Source organism: Perissodus microlepis, chromosome 22 (genome assembly GCF_051167445.1).
Source record: "Perissodus microlepis isolate ML-2025 ecotype Zambia chromosome 22, ASM5116744v1, whole genome shotgun sequence".
NCBI lineage: Eukaryota > Metazoa > Chordata > Actinopteri > Cichliformes > Cichlidae > Perissodus > Perissodus microlepis.
Window position 1 is genome coordinate 4,237,378 of NC_140481.1, and position 21,798 is coordinate 4,259,175.

A 21,798-nucleotide genomic window follows, 5' to 3' on the forward strand; every position below is an offset into this window, starting at 1 on the left:
TAACATGGTAACGGCTGATTTAAGGACGCCTGCCATAAAACTGATGATGTCACGTCTAAAATGTGCGACGCGATGCTGCAGCAAACAGAGCAAAGATAAAGAGGGTGAGACGGCTGAATTAGAAAATCAATGGCCTCTCAGATGCTGAATTACACTTTTGGCTCCCAGAAGCAGTAAATTAGCATGACCGCGGATCTCTCTCTCCCCGCTATTAAAGAGACGCCACAATTTGATTCACCTGATCTATAATCACTAGCAGACACGCTGCCCTTTCATCTCCATCGCCTTTTTTAACATTCCGCCTCTTGCTCCCCTGCCTCTTTCATTTCAGCGCGGTGCCCGTTGATGAGACAGCTGGCGTCAAATGGCTTTTTCACATCAGCCCTGCTGTCACAGCTGGAGTTCGCGTAAACCCTGTAAGACTGGCACAGACTTACTTGGGCAAGACGAGGACCTGCACTATGAATATACAGGAGAATATGAGGCAGGCGCAGGTGATGTAGTACTTGAAGGCAGGTAATGTGGTGGATCTGTACTGCAGAGAGAAGATCGAGACCATGAGTGCAGAAATCAGAGTCAGAACGAGCACTAAACATGCATTGCAAACAAGTTAGAATTGATCATGTGTGAAAAAAATGATAGTGCTTAACATTTACCATGTAATTGCTGTGAATTCAGGGTTTAACTTTCAGCACCTACATGTTTATACTGGTTTCTAATGATACTCTAAATTTAGATAGCGTAAAACAAAAGAAGTAACAACAATCAGTCTTAATGGAAAGGACAATCTAGCTATAGTGTACTAATGTAATATAGTGGTAATCTCCAAATGATGAGACGAGCATGGAAATTTGAAGTCAGAGGTGTAGTATAGAATATTTAGTGGACACCCCTGTGTTCTATAAGCCTTATATAGCCTGCATAACAACTTCTTTTCCACCGATACCCACACAGTTGCATTGATTTGTTTCTCCCAGCGAGCGATGCCGGCTGCTGTTTTGTATGCATTCGCCTACCTCTTTCTCCAGGGCTTTGTTGTGAAAGAACAATGAGATCCTCTGGATGTCTTCAGACTTCAGCCACTGTCTGGAGACAACAAGTGAGACAAAGTCCAGAAGTCATTCCCCGGATGACTAATGGTCGCTGTATCCTCAGTGAGAGATAAAATCAGCTGGCGCGGAAAAACAATATTGCACGTCACAATGTGCCAACGGCTATATATAGAACAATAATGCACGTCCCAACCACATAACAGCTGAAGAGTGTGTGAGCTTTGGTTTTACAACTCATCCATTTTGATATTGCTGAGGTCAGAAGTTAGGGGTGCAGCCCACTTCCTTTATTTCCCAAGGGGTGGGCACAGTGGATGGGTCCGCATGTTTGATTTGGCACAGTTTTACGCTGGATGTCCTTCCTGATTCAGCCCTCCTGGGCGAGGTATGACCAGCACTAAGAGTACACCAGCTCATGACTCCCCTGAGGCCGGATTTGTGTCTCCTCTGAGTCTTGAACCGAGGATCTTTCACCTGTACGGTGAATGTAGTGACAACTACACAATTGTGTACTACTATGGGAAAAGAACTCCATTTATAAAGAGCTTTTCTATCCCTGTGATACACCAGAGCCACTTTCACCAACTGCACACACATTCATACAGCGCTGGAGAACATGCTGAAGACAGGGTTCATTTTTGAGAATGACTCTCTGAGGACACCCACTCCACTTCTCGAGCCTGATCACATACACATAGGGTATTTTTTTTCCACACGGAGCAAAGTACATTTGGATAGCTTTGTTTTCCCTTCAAGAAGAAAAATTAAAAATAAATTTTTGTATTTACTCAGGTTATCTTTGAGCAAAAACAAAGAAATTGGGAAAAGGAAAATACTTTTTCACTGCACTGTATCATACAGTATTTCTATTGTTATACCTCTCATGGGAGGGTCTTTTTACTTGCTTGAAACAATATCCCAAAGGTGCTTTTTCTTATAAATGCAGTGCTTTACTTTAGATTTATCTGCTTAGTGCTGTAATCGTCCCCTTTTTCCTTCATCATATATTACTTAAAATTATTCATCAGTGCATTAAAGACTGCTTCATCATATTTAAATCATAAAACATGACTAAATAAACAGACCTTCATCTGCATCTGTCACTTCGGCCCTGAATCCGATGACGTTCTTTGACTGCAGACTGACTTTCTGACTTCAGAAATGTGAAGCAGAACTAGATAATGCAGCGGACACAGCGCTTACTTACTTTTGTGAGTTAATGCCGTCAATGGTGCGAATCATCCGTTCATTGAGTTCTTCTTCAAACCTCCTCCTCTGGGATTTGGACCTGGGTTTAAAGTGAGTGACAGAAAGAACTGATACATAAGCAGGATAAAAGTGGTTCTGTGTAACTGCTTGAATAAACTGTCCTGAGGGCGGAGCGATCACGTGTCATAAATATGCCGCTTGCTAACCTTTCTCGTCTCATCTGGAAGTGGTACTGGCCCATCGGAACGTCCTGAAAGAAGAATCGGACCATGAGTAAGTCATATCTGAACCTTTGTGTTCGCATCTGAGAAAGAGCAACACTCACTCTGGTGTTGATTTTGCCGTTGTCTGTGGTCATGCTGTCTCGATGGTGGAGATTGGCGAAAGGTTTGGCAGCTCCCCAGGACTCCAGGTATCGGGTCATCCTGACTGATGCTCTCATCTTCCCGCTGTCCAGAGAGGGACGAGAGCGTACGCCTAGCAGGGGGCTGTGCCTGTCGGTCTGGGAAAATCATCGGGAACAGAGAAAAACAGACCTCAGAATGAGTGGACGCTAGAGCAGGGCCAGCAGGGTAGTCCTCGTCACTTTGATTGGTTATGCATGTCAACAGCCAAGGCTGCTGTAGATATTTTACTGCAAATATCCAATATTAGCATCGGGTCCAGAGTAAAAACCTCATTGTTGTACTCTTACTGCAATGGTGTAGTGTTCAAAATGGTAAAAGAGGACATTCAAAACCCCTTAATAGTAAAAAGCTAGCACGCGAAAGGACAGCTGACTGTGATCCATCAGTTGTGCCTGTGTAATCCAGACTTTGACACATAAAATGTGCTCAAACCGAGTGGGTGTGAAGTGAAAAGGACCTGCTGCTTTGAGAACAGTGGTCATTTGACAGCTCTTGGTGTCTCCGACCTGCCCGTCAATCTTTTTGAGCTACTTAAACACTTTCAGTCAAGAATAATGCATCTCTATCTCTCTCTGTCTGTTTTTTTTAATCCAAATTTTGTGATGAGTGCTTTTTCCCTGACAAAAAAACGTACCACTTTAGCACCGCCCGAAACGCTGACAATCTGGGAGGATGACAAATGCCACATCTCTGGTGGTTTATTTTAATTACTCACAAAGACAGGTATTCCGAGGGACTAAACATGCGCACACATGCTTGTGACGACCACACCGCACACACACATACACACACGGTCCACGATGACTGTGTTCATTTCCTGAGGGTGTACCCAAACAGCTCTGACAGTGACAATCAATGAAAGCGAAGGCAGAGATGACACCTCTTGTGATCAATGCTCCACGTTCGGCCTTGATCCATTTTAAGGCTCCTTGAACATGACAGAGACCTGCAGCCTTTTCACAATATCTGATAGGAAATCAAAAAGCCATCTCTAATAAATAATAAGGGCTACAGAGTGGCATCTTGAGAGACACTCGTGTAAGATCATAACACTACTGTATTTTGTAAGAAGGTAAGTACCACAGTTTAAACACCCAGAGACTTGGGTTAGGTCTAAAACTGCTGTTTTTGTAATTACTGTAGCGCTGCATTCAGCAAAAGTAATTTAGGTCTCTCTACTCAAGTGTCACTCTGCATTAATAAATAGGATACTAGGGGAAAATAATGAAAAGAACTTTCATAAAAAATCTAATAAATCAACACGATGAGTGCCAATCTCCCATAAAATGTACCAATCTACTGGAGAGAACAGAGGGTGCTGGTGAACATTTACGCTTTAAATATTTTTTTCTATGTGTTTGCATGAATATAACATAAACTCTGAACCCTGAATACAAGTCTAAAGACTGGACACAGGCTAAACAAGAAGCACGAGAGAGGCAGGAGAGCACAATCCTCCACCAAGGCAGCTCACTCTGTGGGTAGTGTTTATTTTGAAGGGAATGGTGTTGTACTTCTTATAGAAACTTTTGTAGAAGTAGTTAATGGATAATAGGTATTGATTTCTACATTCAGCTGGAATATTGGTGGATTTCCTCACGCAAGCTCTGTGCGAACCTTCAGGTCCTTTCACGATATTTTTATAGGTTCACGGTCAGAGGTTTGACTCAGCCGTTCCAAAACATTAACTTTCTTTTGTGTCCCGCTCACAAGCTGCATGAGCTGGTTTCTGCTGGGATTCAGTTCACAAATCGATGTTCTGATATTGCGCTTTAGAGTTCGCTGGTGTAATTTAAAAGTTAGTGGCTCCATCAGTGAAGTTGAGCCGTCCCTACTTAGGTGGAATGAAAGACTCAAACGGCTGAATGATGGAAAAGATGATCATAACAGTGACCTCACCAGCAACTCAGCTGGTAGGAAAACATGAGGAAGGACCAGGGCTCCTCACTTCCTGTTTGAGAAATGAGTAGCTCAAAAGGTTTAAAAATGTTTTCCACATGAGCGTGGAAAGTTCACCAGTGAACTAGCTTCAAAGTCGTGCATGACGAGTGAATTGGGCCCTGTGTAGACGCAGCTTTGGGGGCAACAAATTAAAGTGTAAGAAATGTTAGAATTCAGCATGAAGTGAGCATAACATGAAGTCTGAATTTAGGGGGGGGGCTTGGATGTTTTTACACACTAACACCCTTCAGGGTATTTGTATCTCTGGCAGGAAGTGAACCAATCGACCTTTTGCTTGCCAAGCAAACTTGCTAACAGTGTCCTGTACATAAAAAAATAGGGGCATGTGCTGCTGTAATCCCATACGAGTATTTGTAATGGAAAATACAATCCAGCATTTTATACTGAATTATTATTTCTTATTTTAAGCACAAAAACTCTCCAAGTTTGTTTTTTTCTCAGGTTTGCAGACCAAGTCATCAGACATCTGAATGCTGTTCCAGCAGCTAATGACTGCAAAAAGCCTGACCGAGTTTGAAGTTAGTCTTGGTCAGGCAGCTCAGATTAGTTCAGAGCTGAGTTACTGAAGTGTGACCAGTTAATGATGAAGAGAAATGCTTCAGGAATTTAAGTGGAGACTTTTACTCTCTGCTGCTCGGCATGACTCTCTGTTTGAGCCATCGGGAGCCTCTTGAGCACCGTGTATAAATACTGACAGGCAGAGTGCATTGCTCCATTAATGAAACTGCAGCAGTCGAGATTCCAGATTGCACCGGCTTCACTCCAAACTGAAAATCTATGATCTTGCATGCAAATTTGCCAGATTTTTATTGAGCTGAAGACGCCAGCAGATAAAGATGAAACCATCGAAAGCATGCTCTCAAGGTTTGGCGAAACGTTCTTTGAATTCACTGGCGTGAGTGTTAGTGTCGTGCAGGAAAAATAAGACATTGTTTTTCTCATGCAGAAAAAAATAAAGCTAAAGATTCTTGGTAAAGCTCTAAATAGAAGAAGAAAACACACAAGCATATTTGATTTGAAAAGATGTGGGGAGAAACACAAAAACCTGAATTTCTTTTGATAACACATGCTGGCGTTGCACCGAGAACTGAGCCCGGTGCAGACAGTGAGCAGAAGATGCCTGGAGTAGGAAGAGGGATATTTTGGGGAGTGGGTGCGATGTAGCCAAGTTATGGGGGGGATTAGGAAGGAAGAGGACTGTTAAGCACGGGTTTTCATTTGCCAAGCTAAAAACTCTGAGCCCAGTCTGAATGCCAGCAGCATATTCTATACAGAAATAGTCTCAACACAGTTCACAGAGGAGGCCGATCTCTTGAATGCCCTTAATCAGCCTTCCATGCCCTGTGTGGACAGGAGGAGCCGTGCGGCGTCACAAACCACTCGCAATGCCTCGAGCTTCCAGACTAACCCGGCTCGTACTCAAATGTTGTCATTTGATAACAAACGGTGGGCGCACTACATTATTTTCCTCTTCTTGACATTGCCAGTATTGACTAGCTGCTCGCTTTAGCAGGATGAAGAGGGGATGATGTATTTCAGTGCATTTTCCGTGTCAGCGTGACCAGCATCCAAATGATTATGAAGCAGCGGCATTGTCCATGGTGTTGAAAATAGATTTCCCATGTGTTTGTGGACTGCCTCTTTACATCTACAAGAAGTTACATAAAAGCTTAAGTCATTACCCAAAATATATAAAATGTAAGTCAATACTGTGGTCAAGGTTTGACGGGTTTGATCAATAAAAGAGATGTTTTAGAAATCAAGGAATCAGTGGCTTTCCTAGATAAATCTCCTTTTTGGTGGAATTTTTTTGATAAATTACTGTAAAAGTTTTGGTTTTTTATTTTTTACCCCAACTTAACAGAGACCTAACACAGTATAATGTTAATATATCAGCGCTATATCAGAGCTGTCACAATACAATATAATTAGGCTATTATTGTAGTTACAGGCGTATCCTGTCACAGCTTCGTTGCTCCAGCTGTCTGCCAGCAGCAGAAGATACACCCAAGCCGAGCTTGATATGAAACAGGTATACTGTCTTTGGCCATTTAGCAGTTTCCCTATGACTGATCAGCTGGCTCTAGTAGTGGCTATATAGTTTTCTCACTAGCCTAGTAGTCAAAGCATTACTCCATCACGACCGCCAATACTGGGCAGTCAGTTGTACTGCAGGAAAAAAGTGTTGTTTTTATTCATGGACGAAAAACAATGATATGAAGAGAAACTGGGATTTTTGGGGACTTGTGAGCCAGATTCTGCCCCAGCAGCTTTAAATGTTTAAATCCCTTTGTCCTTCACTCACTCCATACAGTACCGTCATACTTGTCAATGCTTTTGTCACATCTCGTTTAGATTACTGTATTTCTCTTCTCTATGGTCTACCTCAGCGGTCCAGGCCCGCTGAGAGTTGAGGTGGGTGTAAAATTTATGGTTTTCAGGGTTTTTATTGTAATTTGTTTAATTGTATTTATCATTAAGTCAGTTTCCCTGGGTCTTTTCCCATGTGTTATGAATAAATCTTCTATTTTTTTTGGTACCGGTACTGGTTTTATTTTCTTGTATTTATCCACGACACCTTAAAAGGCCGGTCCATGAAAATGTTGACGGACATAAACCGGTCCGTGGCACAAAAAAGGTTGGGGACTGCTGTTCTACCTCATAAATCTCTCCATAAATTGCAGTTAGTTCAAAATACAGCTGCTCGTATTTTATTCCGAATTAGATCAACTGAACATATAACACCTGTTCTTAAACAGCTCCACTGGCTTCCAGTTCACCTCCGTGTCAATTTCAAGATCCTGCTTCTTACTTTCAAAGCGCTTCATAACCTCGCTCGCCCATATATATCTGATCTTCTCCGTACGTACTCACCCCCTCGTACACTTTGCTCTTCTTCAGCTTCCCTTCTGTTTGTTCCACCTGCTCGCCTGACTTCCATGGGACTCAGAGTCTTTAGCTGTTCTGCCCCAAGACTTTCGAATGCATTTCCACCAGATCTTCGGACTACAAACTACAGAACCCATCTATTTAAAATTGCATACTCTTCATCATGATTCTGTCTTAGTCTATTTTTACCTTGTTTAGCTTGTATACTTCATACTTATTTTTTTATTACCTTGTGTTTTTATTTATATATTTTTGTACTATTGTAAGGTGACCTTGAGGGTCTTTAAAGGTGCCTATAAATAAAATGTATTATTATTATTATTATTATTATTGTTTACAAGAAGTTGTCTAATTGGAGCAGATGTGAAGCATGACTGAAAATCAATAAGGGAGAGCCAAGTCTAAATGGCTCCTCCCCATTTTTTTAACCAATCACATTGTCACAATGTCTTGTTTGTACCATAATATAAAAATTTGGCACCCTAGGCTCTTGGACAGAGGGAGGTCCATGATGCCGTGTATAACTTGAACCTTCAACCATTTAATAAACTTTGAAAACTTATCATTTGAGTTTGTGTTCCTGTTCGAACCACTTTTCACACAAATTAAATCAGCAAAACTAAAAGCATTCTCCGTCAGCCTCATTTGTGTTTATCATTAGCAAATATACATGCTAGCATGCTACTATGCTATAGCTGACCACGCATATTTAGGCTAAAAGTTTCTGCTGCAGTGACTGCTGCCTGCTCCACTCCGTATGTAGGGGGAGAGAGGGGCACGCACAGGCATGCTCGTTTGGCTGTCACCCACTTACATTAATGCATTCAAAGCAGTAAGTTTAGCCTTCACAACTAACTATAACCTAAACCTCTTTCTAACTTTAACCCTAAACTCGAGTCTTTACAACAGGCTGTTGGAAGGTTGTGAAAAAATGACGTTTGCAAAATGTAATAACTCTGATTGTCCAAAACTAGAACGGGTCATCATAAAGATACATGGACATGCTTTATCTTAACTCAGTATCACACACACATGGACACAAAAACATTCAGTGAGCGTATTCTTACAGCTGTCCTCTTTTCAAGACAGTAACTTTATAACTACCTTGTGATGCGTTTAGGGCACATCTGTAAATTTTAGCTAACAAGAAAAACTCCTCTGCTGCTTTCTGACTGAGACTATAAGAGCTGTCATGGTATCTGACCTTGGGGTTGATGACCAGGTAGGTGACCACGTTATGTTCTTTTAGGTAGGAATCTCTGGTCTGTCCATCTCCAGGCTCTACCTTGTATGAGCCTTTCAAATGCTCCAGTGTTACTGAAGAGATATGGACCCTCCTGGAAAAGAGTAAGTGGATAGACGAAATCAGTTGAAGACTGGGGAGCTTGCGTCACTGCACCACCGACAGCTCAATTAAACTTTATTTTATGCTCGAGCTTTGTAACTACACTACCCTGTAATTCTTGCTTTTCAGCTCGGTTGCCCTGCAAACAGAGATGGAAATATGTTTTGTTTTTTTTTTCATCTGGCATATTTTTCAGATAGCTTTCAGCAGGCATAACAGGAGACAAACTATTAGCAGCCCAGTGAGACAACACTGTGGCATTGGAGAGCTTATTTTCAGAGTAGCATACACATAACCACCGGCCAATTTTCTGGAGCTTGCTACAGCGCTGGGATGGCAGCCCTAATGGCCACAGAACAAATGCAGAGCTGCTTGTCAAATGAAGTAGCTATAATTGACAAAAATGCTCATAACAGGTAGAATTAGAGGAGACGGATCCCCTGTCCAAAAATGTCTCAAAATGTTACCATTATTATGATGTAAAACATCTCAACAATGGAGCAGGGAAGTCAAACACTAATTGCAAAGTAGCTTTGCACCAGCAGTGAGATGAAGTAAAGCATTCTTCGGTTCATTAATCTTACCCAGGCACACCTCCAGCCTCCATGTGATTTGCTAGCGTTACATCATGTGACCACACATCATATTGCCACTTCCGGAGGCCAATCACACCACAGAGGACATTTCCAGAATGAACGCCAACACGCATGTTGATGTCGACTCCAGTGGCATCTCTGACCTTCCTGTGGACAGTACAGAAACGCCCTGATGTATTGTGCTCACTTTCTGTAAACAAGATCAAAAGCTTAAAAACACCCACCATTATTAAAAGCACATAAATGAAAGAAAATAAGGAAAAGCATAACATGTTTAAAACAAATCACAAAGTGTAGCAATGTTGCGGTTAACCTTTAGCATAAGTCTGGGAGTAAAAGGAAATAGCTAGCCTGGTTAAATCAGGGGGTGAAAAGCTATGAACCACAGACTATATAAAAGACGGGTATATCTTCATATCTGCTATCAACAATGTGTAAGTGCTTTAACTCTTTACCCCCTTGAAAGCCTACCAGCAGTAATCCTTCAAGCTGAGCAGTTTCTGTCATATTTCAGACCTGCCTATAGAACAAAATGACTGGGTGTGCATCAGAAGCTAGTGAGGGTGGTTTCTGCCCATACGGCTACCCTTGGAAAAACCTAGAAACTGTTCAAATGGTTGTCAAATCGTGTCTTTTATTGGTATACATGGAGTCAAAACTCAAAAATCATTAAGGGTCGTCATCTTTATGAGAGAAACAACGACCAGAGGGCAACTATTCTGGTTGCCAGAAGACTTCCAGTTATACAGAAAACTGTGTGACCACAGTAAAAGCATTCCTGATGAATTTACAGGTTCAAGTCACATTGATTGCAAACATTATGTTTATTTTAGTGCTGTCAATAGATTGAAAAAAATTAACACATTAATCGCACAATTTTCTGTACTTACGATTAATTGCAATTACTTGATCAATAGCCTGGTTGCAGTTATATTTTGTCAACTTTATATTTAAGCTTGTAACGGACATTTATGCAATATAATGAAGTAAATGCAGAAAAAACACAGAGGATGTATGCTTAAATTCAAAGAGAATTTGAATAGTTTTCTTCAATCTTTTAACACAGGTTCACTCCTGTGAAATACCTATTAGTATATAGTTTTTTAAAAAGTTGTAAGTATTCACTAATATATAATATATATTAGTGCTCTAAAACAATTAAAATGTTTAATCAAATTCATAACAGGGTTACTGTGGATGAATTTTGATTAATCACAATTAAATATCATTCATTTTTATTCTACATTAATCGCTTTTCATTTTGCGTGAGCAAACAGACTCGAGAAAAAGGGAAAATATACGCACTTAACATGAATGTTCAAGATGTTGAATAAACATGTTAACAAAAAACTCTGTAAACATTTATCCTCTCTCTCTGTCACTCTTGGGGAGGCACTTCATGTCCTTGAAACGAGGAACCAAATCTATGTAAAGCTCGTGTTCTCTGTGTCAGTCGATATGTCCGAGGTCGACTTACTGAGGCCCCGATGCTCCGTGAGTGGTTTGTCGCAAGCTGGGTGACACGTTAGCCAAAGTGCTAGCAGCATCCCCGACTCACATGTGCTTCGCGTTAATGTGACATTTTAAGCTGGAAGTGCTTCGGAGAAAAGAGAATTCCTTCTTGCACAATGTGCATAAGACTTTATGTCGGTCGACTGTTCCGTCTTGTTAGTCTTTTAATACTCAAATTTCCCATCGAAGGGGCCAATCTGCGTTTATCATCTTCCATATTGAGCTGATTGGTTCAGCTGCCCGTCACTACCAGATCAACTGCCCATTTGCACATGTGCGAAGGTAACTCTTCTTGGACAAACTGCCCGAAATACGTTGATGGAAACATTTCAGGGATTTTGAGTCATTCTGCACTCCAGATGCGTTAATTGCGTCAAAAATTTTAATCGTGTTGACCGTGATGGTGGATTAATTTGCGTTAACGCGTTCATTTTGACAGCACTAGTTTATTTTGCAAATTATGGCTGCATTTAGAATCAGAAAACAAGAAAATTGTTTTTTTCTGTATTATTATAGGGTCTTTACGTTATAAATAAAGAACCTTGAGGTGACTGTTATTGTGATTTCATGCTAGATAAATAAAACTGAATTGAACCAACCACACTCTGTCTCAGCATGTGACAGGTGGCCATCTATAATCTGATTGTGATTAAAGGTCAGTGTTGAAAAGCTAATATATTAGCCTATGAAACGAATGCGCGTGTGTTCATGCATGAATGAAGATACACAGACAGATAGCAGAAGAGGGAGAAACCGGGCTAATATATTTTGTCGTTTGTTTGAATATTTTATTTGTCCATTCTGGAGGCTTATCGTATTGCGTTCACACTGTGTTTACTCCAGAGTTCAAACAGAGCTGGAATCGAGTCTGGCATTCCTTCTGCTCAGTCTGTTTGACAGCTGTGTGTTTGTTTGTGTTTGCGTTTCCCTTTGTGTGAGAGAGCGAAAAAAAATACGGGTGAAAAGAGAGGGAAAGATCTGGTGTTTTACTTGATGGCCTCACACATATCCAGGCCCATCTTCACGCAGTTCCTGGCGTGGTCAGGCAGCGATTCGGGCAGGCCAGACACACAGTAGTAACAGTCTCCCAGGATCTTGATTCGCATGCACTCATTTTCCTTTAAAAAGCAGAAAGGGAGAAGGAAGCGAATTGCAGCCGTTATCAAACTCTTTCATATCCAAATCTGTCCAAAATTATTATCATCTTTATTAATCCTCAGCTATTTTATTCCTTCCTTACCTCCATCTAACCCTCATGCACAGAGTCACATCCATCAAGCCCAAAATCATACACCCACACGTAAAGCATATTAGCTCTTATTCCACATGTGGGAAGTGTAACAGCTCATCGTTGGACTGGGTTTATGTAACAGCAGCTTTGTCAGACGGGAGGACAGAGCTGCTGGACACAAAGCAAAGAGAGCCTGACTAAACTGTTGAGACCCACGTAGCTGAGAACCCCCGAGACCGCGAGATACACTCTGACCAGCCCACGCACGCAGGCAGGGCGCTCTGGGAAAGCGCGGCAGGAAGGCTGACAGAGGCCGCAGGACCGAGAAAAAATGTATTTCGAGGCCACGTTTCATCTGGTAGACAACACCAGACAGACCTCGTTCTCTCATCTTGGTTACTTTCTAATTAAGCCGTTCTAATTTAGTGCATTAATTCAAGCTTCAGATGACATTACCCTGAAAGCACTACATGTGAAGCAAGACCAACTGTTTTATGTCTTCCATTATTTCCTCATTAAATTCAAATGAATTTCTGATTAAAATGCCATTTGCTGCTTTGATTTATGGAGGCTCTTACTGCATGATGCATATGACTGTGTCTATTTTAATCATACAGAGTGGGTATGCATACAGTACATTCAGTTGAGAGTGTCTTTTTGGTTTACCTTCGCGATCTGGTCAAACTTGCCGAAGAGTTCGTTCAGCATGTGCACGAGCTCGCCTGGGGAGCAGTCACTGGCCAGCCTGGTGAAGCCCACAATGTCTGCGTAGAGAATGCTGTAAAAACAAAGATAAAGAACACTGTTAAAAGGAAAACCATTGTGTAATGTGGTACAGTGCAAAAGCCCTTCTTTATATTTTGCTTCCATGTACTTTTAAAGTGGTCTTGAGCAGCAGTTTTCCAGACTTTTTGAAGCAATTTCAGTTTTTCTTCAGTCATTTGTTGCTCTTTCACTCATTTTCAGTTCAGTCCTTGTACCTGACAAAGGATCAATTTTAAATGATATCTTTAAGTACTTTGTTATCAGTAGCAAGATGCAAAAATGCCAACACCAAACTTTTTGTCAGGACCTGGGTCTGTGGGACCCCAAGGTTCATGAGCAGTCAGTGGACTTGTTTACTTGTTGTTGATGTGTGTGTATATTATGCTGCTGTCCCTGTTTCCCTGCTTGCGGGCGTGTGTGTGTGTGGCTATACCTGGCAGGGACACACCCACCTTCAGGTCTGGTGGGTGTGTCCCTGCCAGGTAGCTGGCCACACCTAAGGAAATGATCGCACACCTGCAGCTGATCAAGCCTCGTCTGAGGAGCTACTTAGGAGTGTGGTGGAGCTTTTTCAGTGAGAGTAAGCCTGCCGCAGTTTGAAAGTGGCTAACGGCTGCCTCTGTTATTTCCCAGGAGGAGCGTGGAAATGAGAGGGCAACAAGCATGGGGTGCGTGGACACTTGGAAGCGAGGACACAGAGCACAGAAGCTGGGAGGAAGACACGGCACCGGAGTCTGGGGCGCGCAGGGATTTATTTCAATTCAATTCAATTCAATTCAATTTTATTTATATAGCGCCAAATCACAACAAAAGTCGCCTCAAGGCGCTTCATAAATACAGAGAAAAACCCAACAATCATATGACCCCCTATGAGCAAGCACTTTGGCGACAGTGGGAAGGAAAAACTCCCTTTTAACAGGAAGAAACCTCCGGCAGAACCAGGCTCAGGGAGGGGCGGCCATCTGCTGCGACCGGTTGGGGTGAGAGAAGGAAGACAGGATAAAAGACATGCTGTGGAAGAGAGACAGAGGTTAATAACAGATATGATTCAATGCAGAGAGGTCTATTAATACATAGTGAGTGAGAAAGGTGACTGGAAAGGAAAAACTCAATGCATCTTGGGAATCCCCCGGCAGCCTACGTCTATTGCAGCATAACTAAGGGAGGATTCAGGGTCACCTGGTCCAGCCCTAACTATATGCTTTAGCAAAAAGGAAAGTTTTAAGCCTAATCTTAAAAGTAGAGATAGTTTCTGTCTCCCGAATCCAAACTGGAAGCTGGTTCCACAGAAGAGGGGCCTGAAAACTGAAGGCTCTGCCTCCCATTCTACTTTTAAATACTCTAGGAACAACAAGTAGGCCTGCAGAGCGAGAGCGAAGTGCTCTAATAGGGTGATATGGTACTACAAGGTCATTAAGATAAGATGGGGCCTGATTATTTAAGACCTCGTATGTGAGGAGCAGGATTTTGAATTCAATTCTGGATTTAACAGGAAGCCAATGAAGGGAAGCCAAAACAGGAGAAATATGCTCTCTCCTTCTAGTCCCTGTCAGTACTCTTGCTGCAGCATTTTGGATTAGCTGAAGGCTTTTCAGTGAGTTTTTTGGACATCCTGATAATAATGAATTACAGTCGTCCAGCCTGGAAGTAATAAATGCATGAACTAGTTTTTCAGCGTCACTCTGAGACAGGATATTTCTAATTTTAGAGATGTTGCGCAAATGGAAGAAAGCAGTCTTACATATTTGTTTAATATGTGCGTTGAAGGACATGTCCTGGTCAAAAATGACTCCAAGGTTCCTCACAGCGTTACTGGAGGCCAAGGTAATGCCATCCAGAGTATGAATCTGGTTAGATACCATATTTCTAAGATTTTCAGGGCCGAGTACAATAACCTCAGTTTTATCTGAATTAAGAAGCAGAAAGTTAGCGGCCATCCAGGTCTTTATGTCTTTAAGACATTCCTGCAGTTTAACTAATTGGTGTGTGTTATCTGGCTTCATGGACAGATAGAGCTGGGTGTCATCTGCATAGCAGTGTAAATGTATGCTATGTCTTCTAATGATGCTGCCTAAGGGAAGCATGTATAATGTAAACAGAATTGGTCCTAGCACTGAACCCTGTGGAACTCCATAATTAACCTCAGTGTGTGAAGAGGACTCTCCATTTACATGCACAAATTGGAGTCTATTAGATAGATATGATACAAACCACTGCAGCACAGTACCTGTAATACCTACAGCATGTTCTAATCGCTCTAATAGGATATTATGGTCAACAGTATCGAACGCTGCACTGAGGTCTAGCAGGACAAGCACAGAGATGAGTCCACTGTCAGAGGCCATAAGAAGATCATTTGTAACCTTCACTAAAGCTGTTTCTGTGCTGTGATGAGCTCTGAAACCTGACTGAAACTCTTCAAATAAACCATTCCTCTGCAGATGATCTGTTAGCTGTTTGACAACTACTCTTTCAAGGATTTTTGATATGAAAGGAAGGTTGGAGATTGGCCTATAATTAGCTAAGACTGCTGGGTCTAGAGATGGCTTTTTGAGTAAAGGTTTAACCACAGCCAGCTTGAAGGCCTGTGGTACATAGCCGACCATTAGAGATAGGTTGATCATATTTAAGATCGAAGAATTAATCAATGGCAGGACTTCTTTGAGCAGTTTTGTAGGAATGGGGTCTAAAAGACCCCATTCCTACAATTGTGTGTGATTATTTACTGCACTGTAAATAAATGCACTGCTGTCATTGAAGAGTCCTGCATTTTGGGTCCTCCTTCCCCACCTCCCCACGGTCTGCCATACAGACTGTGACAATTTTATTCATTGATAAGAGTTAAGAACACAGAAAACCACCATTAGATTTTGAGCCACTACTAAATACCACCTAGGAAGTATCTGAATGGTTTAATTTTTCACAATGACAATCATCCCAAACACTCCTAGTGCAGTAAAAGCATATCTGGATTGGAAAACAATAAGTCATGGATTGGCCTCCCCAAAACCCAGAACTCAATGTTATTGAAGCAGTGTGGGATCATCGTGACAAAGAGTAGATCAAAAGGCAGTCCACATCCAAAGAGCTGTTAATGTCCTTCAAGAAGCCTGGAGTACTACTCCTAAGGACTCCTTAAAGAAATTACATGAAAGCTTTCCTTTGGAGTTCAGGCTGTGTTGAAGAAGGAAAGCCATTAGAACTGTTCAAATTTTGTTTTTACCTTATATACTTAAGCAATTTGGGATCATATTGACAGCAAACATCCAAAGAAGAGCTTTGAATGTCCTTTAGGAAGCCTGGAGAATTATGCTTGAAGACTACTTGAAATGATGAGAAAACTGTCTAACAGAGTTCAGACTGTTATGAAGAAAAAGGTGGCCATACCAAATATTGACTTGTATATACTGAATTGTGCCAACTGTGTTTTTCTGTGCTGTCTGGGAGCATTTTTAATGGAATTATCTGACAAATAATGAAGCTTCTGTGGGCCAAGAAATCCAAGACGTTGTGTTTCAGTTTTGTTGGATGAAATTCAAGGATTTTATCAATCTATCGCTAAGCCAGCAGGTATCTGTGAGTGTGCACGGCGTCTGTAAAGTTTAGAGATAAAGATGAGCTTATAACTTTAGTGCTCCACCATCTGGTTCAAATATAGCTTCAAAAAATTAGCATTGCAGTTGGCAATATACCGCCACTGAGGCTTTACAGTGGAAACTAGGATACCCAGGCAATAATATGATTTACATATTAGCAGCGAATAACGTTGGTAAGTTGATACAAGACGCTGGAAAACTCGTGGGATTGGAGTCCAGAGTTCACAAACCAATAAGTGACGTAACGGTTGCTGCATCAGCTTTTATGTAACTCTATAATGACAACAGCTCTCTAACACCTGTGCTGCTGATTCAACTTTTGGAGGCTGTAGTTTCTCATCATTGTAACTCTTATATAGCAGCATAAACTGCATGTTCTATACTTATATACAATTTTTAATGGTTAAAATGTATTTTTTTTTAAAAACAGGAAAGGTGTGTGCACTTTAAAACAACCATATTCACACGTTACATTTCCAGCTATCTATCTCACGATGTGCCAGCGTTTAGTATGTGACCATCTCCCGAAAGAGAAAGAATGGTATGATCTTCAGCCAAGCCTATTACTGCAGCTGGAGAACTGATAATGGGGGTAGTACCTGTTTGGCTCTCTGCTAGCTGACTCATTTAAGAGCATCCCAGCAAAACTGCATTTCCACCTGTACCTGTTCTTTGTTCTGGAAAGATTTCCCTTGTCTCGGCCATCACTGTGAGCTGGACCATGTGAGATTTTGTTATTATTGGAGAGATAATAGGCAGATCAACATGAGGACACACACATTCATCCACACACACACACCTGAGGCCTGCTTAAATGAGGCACGGTGCTGCTATTTCTCCTGTGAAGCTCCATGATGAGGGTAAAAACAGATATTTAGAGGGCATTTGGTGAAGAGGCTCTCATAGTAAGCCTGGGTTTGTGTACTCTGTTACTATGAACCCCCTCAGTACAGAGGAGGATGTCATCGGGAAACAAGGACAGAGGCTCCTGCTCATTTCGCAAAGTGACCTCAGAGGACAATAGAGGTGGATTAACTCTGAGGTGAATTCAGTCATGAAAGGAAAGAAGAAAATGGGATGTAAAGAGGATGGCCCAAAAAAAAAGTGGTTTGAGGAAAAGAAATGAAATTACAGGACATGACAGAAGATGTGAAGCTTGCAGTAATATACAGTAGGAGAGATCCACCTATAAGAGCTGGTGGAGGGTGGAGGACAAAGGTGGGTGAAGTGTGAGCAGGAGGACAGGATAGCATACGAGCAATCAGGAGCTAAGATGAGAGCAGAAAGTAATCATCTTTATCATGTGGAGGCACAGAGAAAGGAGAGGGACACTTACCTGACATTGGTGTGCCGCTGCACGTAGAGGTTGTGGAAGTTGTTGGTGCTCTCGGTTCGACCGAAGTTCGGTCCCTGAAGCCTCTGGATGATCTCAGCTTTCATCACTCTGGCTATGTGAGCAGGCAGTAGGGATAACAGCAAGCGCTCCTACAGGGAGGGAGATGTGGGGGGAGGAATGCAAGGCAGGCAAGGCAGGCGGTTAACGTAGTTTAAATGTTAACAGTGAATAACAATGGCAGGTTGATAAAGAGACTTTGTCTTTCTGATATACTATGATATGGAAATAATCAGGTTTATTTTTCCACCAATCAAACAGAATGGCTCCACGAGTACAAAAATCTTAATTCCCATTCAAACTGGTTTAAATAATTTGCTCCCTGAAACTGAAAGCTGAGCTGCTTTTCTAGGAGACCTAAAGGCTCACATGTAGTGTCTGACAAGGAGTAGTGCATAATTAAGTCTGTTCTACTCTATTCTCTTCTGTTGTCATCCACAGCTAATATTTAACCTATTTTTACATCCCTTAATGATGGCTCATTGGGGCTAATTTTTCAAGCACTGAGCACAGGAAGCCAAAGTCAAGCACTGAAAATCTCTCGAGGCACATTTTCAAATATGCAGTGTGTCATGGGAAACCAGGTTCTGTGCATTTTTAGGCTGCCGGTTAAATGAGTGATTGAATGGAACATTAAGGTAAATGCACTTGGTAACCTCCAGTGGTGTCAAAATTAATGTGGAAGTGCAAAAATTGCAGTTCAGCCAGCGGTACTATAGATAATAACAGTAATTTATATTTGGAGTTGTGGCGCTGCTTGGGCGCTAACAGCCACTGCTGAAAAGATCGGCAGAGAACAGAGAAGTTATCAGTGACAACAGAGCTGACACGAATTCAGAAAGAGCAAGAAAGCATAAGATGCGGTCGAGGTGGGTTGCAAAGTGGCTTGCAGACAAAAGCATTTTTTTAAGCTGCTTTCAGCCACTCCCTTATTTACATGGGGTCCTCGAAGCAGGTAGCTCTGCATGCTTGATTTGGTAGATTTTTGTAGGAGAAACTCTGCCTGCCATGATCCCAAAGGCATTTGTGTTTTCTCTTGAGACTGAACCAGGCATATGAGTTTTGGCTGTCAGCTTTTTTGTCAGCATTGAAATCAGGAGATTTGCTGGGATTGCAGCTGAGGTGAGCTTGACGTTGTTGACTATGTGAGCTTCCACCATTAACAAATAGTTAAATAGCCCCACACAGCCCCACTGGGAATTTTTTTTATAACCACCCATTCAAATTGTATTACCAATTTAACATCCACCAAGTCACCTGTCTACTCCCTTAGGATCCATCTGTTTTTATCAAATTTTTGGGTTGTTGTGCATAACTAAATGGAAATGCTAATGAAAGAAGAGCTGCATAGCAAAATGCAGCAAAAATGCATAAGGCTAAAATACAACCAAATGGTAGTCCTATCCCTAATGGGTGACAGGTATATGCCAACACCTGTTGTTCTATTATTGTAACAGCTAGCTATCTGCTAAACATCACCTCAAGCCGGTTTTTAGTCAGTGAACTGGATCCCTGAGTGTGTTTTGGGGTGACAACTGATGACTTGCTGAGAGGTTTATTATTGTATTAACAGTCCAAACAAAAAATGAGCTCAAGTTTTATATTATTTTATTTCAGTATGTATATGTAGGCACTTAGGCGCTACTTGCATCTGTCTGATGCGCCAGTTGTCACAATGAGGATTGATGAGGACCGAAATGCATGTTAGCTAGCTGATCACAAGTCAAATATGAACCAAGTCCAAAGGGAGGTGGAAACAATCAGAGAATTGATGGGAAACAGACATGAAGTAAAACTACAATAGGTAACCTTCAAAGTTGTACAGCAAGTTCATGAAATGCAAAATAAAAAATGCAGCGAGAAGGTCCGTGCTAAACATGAATGGCAGACAGGGGAACAGGCAAAAGACAAAGATGAGACAGAGGACGGAACAGATGGGGAAACACATAGGGAACTAAAACGACTACAAAGAATGAAAATAAGAGAATGACCCAAACTTTGAAACTGAATCATGTACATCCATTTTTATATATAGTCATAATGAAAATGTAGATGCCATGTAGATGTACCTTTGCAGTGATGTAAAATTTATTTGACCTATTATAGTCCCTAGTCCAAATCATTGATTTCTTTCTCATTTTATAGGTTTTTCTACATTTCCCAAAAAGCATCTTATGAACACTGCTGTGCAGCTGCATTTGCTGGAATATCTCAGAAACTGAAATGCCTCGTGGCTGAAGTCAACAAAAGCACACAGGTGGCTGTTGGCAGTGATCTGGGTCTGTTTATCACATTTTTCTTCCGAGGATTCATCTCTTGTCTGATTTTTGAAGGCTACATTATTGTTGCACAAATACGACTATACAAACGACTTTGACAGCTGCTGGTGATTTTTTAGAAAGTTTACCTACCCTTTGGAAAAGTCATGTCATTATACAGTGAGGAGAAAAATGCAGAACCAGAGATGCAAGATCCATCACCCTTCGCTGTTGTGTAACCAGAAGTTTTTGCTTTAATTTAGCACCATACACACTTGCATAGAGGGTGATTTTGGCGTGCATGTGCAAGCGTGTGGGCATGTGTGTGGGTGTGTGTGCATGTTAGAGAGAGTGAATAGCTGCCTGAGGGGGTGTGACTCATAAATGCAGCTCACAGCAGAGAGGGTCATTACATTGTTCACACACCACGGGCTCATTTCCTAAAACACAGCAGCACATTAAGTCGAGAGAGGGACCAGGGGCTCTAAAAATAGAAACCAATAGCAACACTTGCTCTTATTTACTTATTCAGCGCCGGAGCAATATGAACACTCCACTGTGAGCATGCACAATAGGTATAATAGCCTGGGGAGATGTAGTGTTATTAATCATGTGTTTGATTAATCAACTAAAGTTGTGTGTTCAGTCGCTGAATGAGATTTGTTTTATGCACCGGCATTTGTGTGCGTCCTCACACAGTGATGCAGATACTGGTGCTGAGGAACAGATGCCAGCTTAGTTATAAAACATAGATCAACAGATAGACTCTGCTGATCTATGTTCACAAATAAAACATGTAAATAACTTAACAAGAAATAACAAGAAATGGTAACTACACCTAAATCCAGCGTTTTTACAAAAAAGATTCCTGTAGTAAGTAAGCAACTTTTTACAAACTTAGCAATTTAAAAAATGATTTAAAAACTCATAGTCAATGCCAAGTGCGTACACTACAGGTTATTAGTGTGCACGTTCATATGTCATTTCCCTGGTTGGAAAGAATGGCTAATGTCAGGGCAAAGACGCTAATGTCAAGCAAATGTCACCGCATAATGCCACTTAGACATGACGGACTTACCAACTCCTCATTCCTGACAAAACTAAGAAGTGAAATATTTTGGCAATTAAAACAGAGGCGGTTTGAATTTAATGTGGGCACTCATATTAAGAGACAGATAGAAATAACGAGGCTTTGGACAAGGCAGAGGCCAGCAAGGCCTTGAGCTAATTATAAAAATCAGCATGCAAATAGGATGCTTGCCTTTGCCACTTAGCAGTAAACACAAAGCATAGTCAAGGCTAAATAGAAATATTACATCTGTGTGTTTGTAAAGGTAATACATTTTGATTGATTACGGTGCTAGGTAGAGATCACGCAAGACATCAAATCCTGGATTAGAATCCATCTAACCCAGGACCATCTTTAGGGTTTACAGAGATATATTCACTCAAATATCCAATCATTACAACCAAGGTATGCAGAAAAACCATCTCTGCACCAACAACATTTTGAACTTTGCAGCAGATCATTTACAGCAGCAAAAGACCACACTCTGTGAGCTAAGAACAGGAATCTGAGACCA

The 21,798-nt window shown here is 41.4% G+C and overlaps 1 protein-coding gene across 2 annotated transcripts in view; it reads right to left on the bottom strand.

Annotated features, from left to right (window-relative positions):
- Positions 1-21,798, bottom strand: part of adcy2b (adenylate cyclase 2b (brain)) — a 69,608-nt gene that overhangs the window by 23,225 nt on the left and 24,585 nt on the right. For both annotated transcript variants that reach the window (XM_084920309.1, XM_084920308.1), the window contains exons 5-14: positions 17,901-18,049; positions 12,870-12,981; positions 11,963-12,090; positions 9,449-9,607; positions 8,724-8,856; positions 2,587-2,763; positions 2,468-2,511; positions 2,260-2,340; positions 1,017-1,086; positions 438-535 (exon numbers count right to left, since the gene is read on the bottom strand). In XM_084920309.1, coding sequence (XP_084776435.1) covers positions 438-535; positions 1,017-1,086; positions 2,260-2,340; positions 2,468-2,511; positions 2,587-2,763; positions 8,724-8,856; positions 9,449-9,607; positions 11,963-12,090; positions 12,870-12,981; positions 17,901-18,049 — 1,151 coding nt within the window. The remainder of the gene's footprint in view (positions 1-437; positions 536-1,016; positions 1,087-2,259; positions 2,341-2,467; positions 2,512-2,586; positions 2,764-8,723; positions 8,857-9,448; positions 9,608-11,962; positions 12,091-12,869; positions 12,982-17,900; positions 18,050-21,798) is intronic.